An 8,791-nucleotide genomic window follows, 5' to 3' on the forward strand; every position below is an offset into this window, starting at 1 on the left:
TTTTTTTTTTTTTTTTTTTTTAGATAGAGTTTCACCCTTGTTGCCCAGGCTGGAGTTCAATGGCACCACCTCAGCTCACTGCAACCTCCACCTCCCGGGTTCAAGTGATTCTCCTGCCCCAGCCTCCCGAGGAGCTGGGACTACAGGTGCGTGCCACCATGCACCTGTATTTTTAGTAGGGATGGGGTTTCACCATATTGGCCAGGCTGGTCTTGAATTCCTGAACTCAAGTGATCCACCCACCTTGGCCTCCCAAAGTGCTAGAATTATAGGCATAAGCCACTGTGCCCGGCCAAACCAGCTGAGTTTTAATACAAGGCTAAGAGCTTCTTCAGAGCAGTGATTCGGCCTTTAGTCATTTCTAGATCTTTCCTCTACCTCACATCCCTCCACATCCCAACAATACCTAGCACATGGCCTTGCCCACAGTCAACAATCACAATCGGTAAATGTGCATGTTTGAGCTGGGGCTTCCAGTCTGCTCTCTGGCCACACTCTCAGGGCTGGACTGGACAGCCCAAGGCTCTTACTGGGAGATCACTCTTCCTAAGAAATGGTTAATGTGAATGCCATCTTCTCTCCTGCGGGTTTCTTTTCTTTTCTTTTTCTTTTCTTTTTTTTTTTTTGAGACGGAGTTTTGCTCTGTCGCCCAGGCTGGAGTGCAGTGGCACGATCTTGGCTCACTGCAAGCTCCGCCTCCTGGGTTCACACCATTCTCCTGCCTCAACTTCCCAAGTAGCTGGGACTACAGGTGCCCACCACCACGCCTGGCTAATTTTTTGTATTTTTAGTAGAGATGGGGTTTCGCCGTATTAGCCAGGATGGTCTTGATCTCCTGACCTCGTGATCCGCCCGCCTCAGCCTCCCAAAGTGCTGAGATTACAGGCGTGAGCCACCGTGCCCAGCCACTCCTGCAGGTTTAAGAGACCTTCTTCCTGAATTCATTTATAGGCTAATGGAATGCTAAGGCCAGAACTGTCCCCTACCAACCTCAGATGTGGAAACAGAGGTTCTTGAAGGAAAAGACTTGCCTAAGGTCTCGCTGTGAGTTGGCAGCAGAGCTGGGACTCAGGCCTTGTGCTTCCCAGACCTGTACTCTTTCTGCAGCACCATGATGCTTCTGAATTACACGAAAAACATCAATTGCCTATAGTGTGTGAGGTCCTGGGTGGGATATGGGGCTGTGGTGAAATACTATCCCTAGAGCAGCGGGTCTTACTCCATGCTCAGGTGTGCATTAGAAGCACTCAGGGCTCATGTTCAACATATAGATTCCCAGGCTCTGCCCCCAGAAATTCTTATTCAGTAAGGAGCACCCCATCCCAGGAATCCTGACAACCCCATTCTGAGAAACTCTGCCCTAGGACATCAAAGGAAAACAAACTCCCAGCTTGTCAGAGGGTTGTAGGGATCAAGCTGTGATTTTTCCACCTGTTCCTTAGGCTGTTACTGTTCCAATTCTCCCCAGCCCAGCCACATCTCACCATTTTTTTGAGTTGGGGAGATGGGAATGAGCAGATGGGAGTTGCTTCCGTGTGCTACAGTGGAAAGAACATGTCCTGAGGGTCAAGAGACCCAGGTTTTGGTCCCAGCTCTGCCACAGACCAGCGACGGGGGCCTTGAGCAGCAACAAGTCACTCCCCTGGGCCTGTTTCCTCATCTGTAAAATTGGGATACTGATTCCTGCCTTAGATGTTTCCAGAGATATAGGGAGGATTCTACAAGGTAAATGCCAAGGCACTTTACAGAAAACATAAAGTGATATTCCAACAGGAAGAATTATTATACAGGGGGAGAAACTCCTCTCAGCATGAGGGTAAATTTAAAATTCAGGATCTTGTGCCTCCTTTCAAGTCCATAGTTCCCAGAGACCCCCAAGTTCTGCCACCAGAGCAGCGTGGGTCTATCAGCTACACTCTGGCCAGAGGTGGTGGGGTGGGAGGCAGAGGTGTGTATGGCAGGAGTTATTAAACCTGTGTACACGTGTTTGGTCTAAGCTTCAGGGTGGGACAATTGAGTCTAGACTTTCAATCCAGGAGAAAGAACACAGAAGGGATGGTCTTCTGGCTCCACTCACTAGGAAAAGGGTGGAGCCTCTGGCTCCATCTTGGCTTCCTAGAGTTTCTCCTGAGGTGTCACCAAGAGAGCCACTGGCTCTGCCTTTGGCACACACTTTAGGGTGGAATTTGGGGCTGGGAATATTGGAAGAAATAGGGTTGCTGCTTCTGCTCTGAGGCTGCCTTAGGCCACCAAATCCTCCCTGCAAGGCAGCCAGGGCCCTCGGATGAGGTGGCGCTTATGCCTGCTCACCGCCCCCTGAGCCTGGGCTACTTGGAGGAAGGCTGGGTCCTGGGGGCAAGGGCAGGTGGGCAGGCAGCCCTCCCTCTCTCTCTCTCTCCCTCCCCGCCGGCTCGCTACCTACCTCCTTTCCTACAAATTTTCTTGTTGGGCTTTCGGGCGCATTCCTTGGAAATCCGCTTTACTGTAAAATGAATAAAAAACTAAAAAATAACAGGAGGCCTCTGCCCAGGGGCATGCACCCCCCACCCCCCAGGCCCCAAGAGCTGAGCTGCTCTGCAGGCGGCACATGGCAGAGAGCCTGTCCCACCATCTCCTTGTTTCTGTCACTTACCTTAGTGTGACCCCCGCGGGAGGAGGCATCAGCTAGTGAAAGAGGAGGCACCTAAGCATTGCCCACCAGGCTTGCCCCCCGCCCCCCACACACCCAGCGTCCTTGGCCACACACACCTACCACCTTTCGAAGCAGGTGGAATGGCAACAGGGGGGCCTGGTGGAGCCAGCATCCTCCCGCGGGCAGCTGCCAGTCGTGACCCATACTCCCCCAGGGGACCCCCATCCAGCACTGGACCTAGACCCATCAGAGCTCTCAGGCCGGGCCAGGCCTCTCCTGGCAACAGTGTCACTCACACATGGGAGCTCGGACAATGCTGGGAGAGGGAAGAACAGGGAGGGGGGTGGGAGGCCAAGCAGAGTGATGGTTAGAAGCATTTTCACAGACAGACAGACGCATGCTGCAGGGCACACAACCACATGCAAGCCACAAACACAACAGGGCAGGCGGGAGGCAGGGAGGGCACAGTGCCTGGCCGCAGCACTCACCATCCTCCGTCGGCACATAGACGTTCAGGTAGAGACAGTCTTCGTTGGGCTCCTGGATGTAAGTAGCGACGATATCCAAGTTGGCAGTGAACCAGACTGGCAGCATGACTTCGGGCACAGCTGTGTGGATGTTCTGGGGGCACACTGGGGGAAAGTGTGTGGCGTTCCGGATGCCCGACCAGGATGGGGTGGTTCAGGGGCAGGAAACGTTTCTCGCCGATCGGGGGAGCTGCGTAGGGCACCCCCAGGTATTGGTCCACAGGCCCCAGGATCTCACTGGGCAGTGGTACCCGGGCACCCCTTAGCTTCCCAAAGTGAGTGTTGACTGTGGGTGCTGGGGCCTGGGTACTGGCCCTCAGCGCCAAACTGAGGAACCACAGGGTGAGGCACAGGCTCCTGCCAACCGTGGGCTTGGGGCTCAGGGACAGCGAGGGCGGGCCAAGCCGCAGCCACATGTTCCGGGCAGGGGGACTGGCAGGAGAGGCAGACTCCAGGGTCACAGCATCAGCCCAATAGGCAGCCCCTTCATGGCCACACTGACTTGAACCTCAAAACTGAGCTCTCGAGGGACACCTACAGGTGCCCAGCAACGTAGAGAGCAGGTCGTCCAAGCACCACAGCTTCAGAAAGGGGACTCCCTCAGGGCCAGACAGGCCTGTGGAAAGAGGGAAGTATGTGTCATCCAAGATGGTCTGGGAGGGTGACAGAGTTGGTCTTTGGGGGCCCCACTGGGCTTGGGCTATTCTCTTATAGGCAGGAGAGGTTTCACATGGCCAGGGGCCCAGATGATCCACTGCCAATCAGAACCATTCTATGTGCCTGACCATGGCTAGAAAATCCAAGGGGTTTGACAGTGACAGTTGTTGCCACTGCAAGTTCCCGGTGCCCAACTTCAACCCCACAGTCAAAGGGGTTCATCAGGGTCGGTTGGAGCCAGAGTAGCATGTGACAGCCAGGGGGTGGGGAGAAACAAAGATGGAGCTCAGGTCCCCGGGCATGCTGCTTGAGCAGAGCTGTGTAGCCCTTGGGACCTGGTAAGCCCACACAGGGACCTCCACTTCAGGACAGGGTGGGATTGTCAACCTCACTCTGGGACACTAAGACACAAGAACAGAAAGCAGCGAATCGGCAGAGTCCCACAGAGAGACTCCCTTACCCTCAGGCAGGGCAGAGGGCAGGACAGCCATTCACCGGAGTCCCTGGACCCTCCTGCGCCCCTTCTGTACATTTCTCCTCAGCCCTCACTGCTCCCAAATCCTTAAGCCTTGGTCCTTTCAGTTGGCTCTCTCTTAATTCACACCGAATTCCAGAAGTGAGGTAGAAAGAGTTCTGCCTAGCACCCTAGGCATTGTGGATGCTCTTCCGGTGTATTATAAAATAAACAACGGAACGTGGGGAACACATATTCAGAGACTCATAGAAATAAACTCACAAAGACTCAAAGAGGGAATGAGAGAGACCAAGCCAGGATCACAGACACTGCGATATTCACTCACAGAGACATACATTCCAAACCCACAGAGATCCCCTCATATAGTCCCACATTCTGAGACAGAGCGCCTCACATAGCCAGAGCCTCACAGAGTGATACATTCAGAGACACACACAGAGACTTACTGAAATATAATCACACATACCCGCATAGGTAAATATCCAGACACATGCAGCATAATGGTGACACATAGGTGGAGACAGAAACAGAAATAGCAACACACTCAGACACACAGGCCTTCTGACACAGTTACACAGTCAACACATAGACACAGGCACACACAGATACTCCCGCATGCTCCCGCACACACACGCACACACATGCACATGCACGCCACATGCACATTTAGTTTTCCTCCATTTCTCCCGCCTTCCCAGATTGCAGGCCTGCTCCTTTAAGAACTGGCTGAAGGGGTGGGGGAGGGAGATTGGGAACGCCCGGCAATCAGCCACCACGAGAGGGGAATGAGAATGTGTGTGTGTGTGTGTGTGTGTGTGTGTGTGTGTGTGTGACAGAGAGAGAAAAGAAGAAAAGGAAGAGGAGGGAGGGGGGGTAAAGTGGCTTAAGGGGTGGGGCTCAGAGGAAATGAGGAAATGGGGAGCAAAGTATTGGGGGGGAAGATCCCAGACACTGCCCAGAATGCACCCGGGGTCGGGGGGAGGAGGGGAAGGGGAAGGAAGGGGTAGAAGTAGGGAGGTGGGCAGGAGAGTGGGTGGGTGTGTGTATGGGGGGCGGATAGTCCGCCAGCTGAGTTCACACAATCCCCCCATTCACCGTCTCCATGGCAACTCCAGGGCACACGGACCGCTCATTCACACAGCTTCCCCGCCAGGCAAACCCCCCCACATTAACCCCCTCGGTGCTGGGCCCCACCCCACAAATTCCATTTAACCTTCCGGATGGACCCCCTCTCCTTCGGCGCCAAATGCCAAATTCTCCTTTGAGTCAATTCCCTGCAGCCCCTCCCCCGTGAACACCTAGACAATTGGACCGACCCCCAAACGCCCTCTGTACCCTAGGACCCACTGTGAATCCCCAAGGCCAAGATCTCCATCCTTGCCCAACTTGCAATTTGGGAGAAGACAAGGGGAGGCAGCAATGCCAGGGATGAGAATGGCATCTGGGGGTACTTTTGGGGCTGCAGAGGTGTTGGGCGCGGGGCATTGTGCAGGAATGGACCAATATTGAGAACTGCAGTATTGGGGGCTATGAGGGCTTGGAATGGATTGGGGATGGAGTTGCACTGGAATGGGGATGATAGGATAAAGGCCTCCATTGGGTGGGGGGGCTGCAGAGAGTGGGGAGGGAGCCTGGCTATGAGATGCTATGATGGAAGGGGGATGGAGCTGCACTGCAGGGGAGGGGGGACTGGCAATGTGCAATCCCGGGATGGGGCTGGGGGCCCTCAATAGGGGTATTTTGATGAGCATGCGGGATGGGCTGTGGAAATAGAGGAACCATGGGCGGGAGGATGATAGGGATGCGGGATTTAGGGAGGAGGTAGAGGAGAGAACAGAAGCGGGGAGGATGGGGTCAGGGGTGCCGATGGAGAACATTGGGTTGAGAGGGATGGGGGCCACTGGCTGGGGAGTGGAGGAGCCTGGGATAGGGAGGGGTTAGGATGGGGGCAAGGTATGGGCAGCTAGAGGATGAGAGACCGGGGCAGGCGGCCTCACCTGTTCCCCGGGCTGCTGCAAGCGACTGAACCGGGCCACGGACCACCCATATCGCCTCCAGGCCAAGGGCTCCGCACCCGAATCCCCGAGATCAGCTCTCCGGCAGCCTGGCTGCTGTGCCCGCGCACCGAGGGGGCGCGCTGCGCGTGCCCGGACACGGGGGGGCGCGGTCCCTGCCATTAACTCCTTTTGTGCCAGAGATGGCTCAAGTCCTGGGGCATGGCCCAATTCCCCCCATGCTCAGGCACGTTCCGCTCCCTCTCACCCGCGCGCACACACACACCTCAGATTGCAAGCTATCAGACAGGTGATCTTCCAGGGCAGCTAGCCCAAACTTTACCTGCAAAGCTTGAGACCTTGACCCAAAGAGAGAAACTGAGTCACTGCCTGCAGGAACTCTCAGTCATACAACACAAAAACACACCTCCACCTCAGTCAGCATCCCTTCTCAGCGCCAGCACTACCCAAGCAGCAACCAGTGGGGCCACTCTGCTCTCATCCTGTCACTCTCCCAAAGGTCAGTGCTGTTCCCTTCTGCTGCTTCTGCTGGGGCATGTCAGACTCAGACTGTCAGCATGCCAGTTGTCTGACCATTTCAGTCTCTCCCCTCCAGGTTCAGTGTCTTCGTGTCTTGTGTTTTTGTATGTGGCACACCTGCCGTTTGTTTAGTAGCCCCCAAGTCCCGCTGAATGTCCCTTATCCCAGCCAAGCCTGTACTCCTGTGACTCCTCAGAATGTTTGTCAGGATAGAGTAAGGGAGAAGAAAGTTTCGGTCATGTTTGCCTTTACGCTGTCAAGGAGTTCCATTCCTTGTGCACGCAACTCTTAAACTTGGTAAGTCCCATATAAGCAAGGGCTTCGTGGGCCTCAAAGAGGGCTATTTTATTTTTTATAACTTGGGTATTGATTGGCGCTCCTGGTTTTGCCAGCACACTAGACACTTCCCAGTAATAGGGTGCAACTATGGCTTGCATGTTATCCTTAAGTTGTCAAACCATCCTGTACCACCCACTCACAAGGCTGAGGCTGATCCTCTTCCAGCCCTAGCTAGGCAGGGCAGAAGACTCCAAGACTCCACTGTAGTAAACAAGTTGGCTCTCCTGGACAGCCTTGGATCTAGAACTCAAACTGGAAAGCAAGAGGGTGAGAATGGCCCTGCCACAGCTCCAAATGTGACTCTGGGGTAACAGTTTTGCGTTTTCTCTACTGTAAAATGGGAGAGAGCAACAGTCATCCTGGGTAACTGCCAAGGTGGGTCATGTGAGAACAGGCAGTTCTGGCAGCAGGGCAGAGAGAGAAAGGGTGCTTATTTTTACTGGTCTTTCTTCCTCCTAGAACCAACCAGTCCTTCCACGACCTATTCTATGATGGCACATGCCAATGGAGGGCAATTTTTCATCCAGGCATGTGACTCTCAGAGAAGTTCTCTGTCCTATGAAAGGTATGCCACTTGGTACATGATGACACAAGATGACAAGAAGCGTAGGCAGTGTCTGTCATCTCCACCTTCCCCAGCTTGTTTGAGGCCCAACATCTGGGGTGTTGTGGAAGAATCAGGTTCCATTGATGTTTCCCCTGGCCTAATGGCCTCTCCTCAATCCCAGTGGTATATCCCCCATGGAGGAAAGCTTACGTTGCAACATTTAGTTGAGAAGGTTCACTGCCACTTCTTAAAAGACTAAGGGGCCAGGTGTGGTGGCTCATGCCTGTAATCCCAGCACTTTGGGAGGCCGAGGTGGGCGGATCACCTGTGGTCAGGAGTTCAAGACCAGCCTGGCCAACACGGTGAAACCCTGTCTCTACTAAAATACAAAATTAGCCAGGCGTGGTGGCATATGCCTGTAATCCCAGCTACTCGGGAGGCTGAGGCAGGATAATCACTTGAACCTGGGAGGCAGAGGTTGCAGTGAGCCGAGATTGCGCCACTGAACTCTAGTCTGGGCGACAAGAACAAAACTCCGTCTCAAAAATAAATAAAGAGAGACTAAGGGCCTGTACTTTAACGTGTTGCCATGTTGAAGAGGAAGAGAGGGTAGCAATCCAATTAGAATTAAGAAATTTAGGCCAGGCGCGGTGACTCACGCCTGTAGTCCCAGCACTTTGGGAGGCTGAGGCAGGCAGATCACGAGGTCAGGAGTTCGAGACCAGCCTGGCCAATATGGTGGAACTCTGTCTCTACTAAAAAAAATACAAAAATTAGCCAGGCGTGATGGCACACACCTGTAATCCCAGCTACTCAGGAGGCTGAGGGAGGAGAATCGCTGGAACTTGGGAGGCGGAGGTTGCAGTGAACCGATATTGCCACTGCACTCTAGCCTGCGTGACAGAGTGAGACTCCGTCTCAAAAAAAAAAAAAGAAAGAAAGAAAGAAAGAAAAAAAGAAATTTAGAGTGTAAGGTAAACAGGGGAGATGATTGGAATAGAATGAAGACTCTGACTTGTTGATCCAGCCCCCAGCATTCTCCCAAGAGACCACCCTTCCCAGACATGCAGAACTCACACA

General features: G+C 53.8%; 1 protein-coding gene across 1 annotated transcript in view; it reads right to left on the reverse strand.

Annotated features, from left to right (window-relative positions):
- NLGN3 (neuroligin 3) overlaps positions 1 to 6,793 on the reverse strand; it is a 30,568-nt gene extending 23,775 nt beyond the window's left edge. Inside the window, 4 exon segments of the mRNA XM_017875865.1 lie at positions 2,423 to 2,482; positions 3,121 to 3,305; positions 3,307 to 3,775; positions 6,289 to 6,793. Of these exon segments, the coding sequence (XP_017731354.1) occupies positions 2,423 to 2,482; positions 3,121 to 3,305; positions 3,307 to 3,575 (514 nt within the window). The 5' untranslated portion in view covers positions 3,576 to 3,775; positions 6,289 to 6,793.
- Positions 6,794 to 8,791: the final 1,998 nt, after the last annotated feature.

The sequence above is a fragment of the Rhinopithecus bieti genome, unplaced genomic scaffold (assembly GCF_001698545.2).
Source record: "Rhinopithecus bieti isolate Rb0 unplaced genomic scaffold, ASM169854v2 scaffold_10417, whole genome shotgun sequence".
NCBI classification, from domain to species: domain Eukaryota; kingdom Metazoa; phylum Chordata; class Mammalia; order Primates; family Cercopithecidae; genus Rhinopithecus; species Rhinopithecus bieti.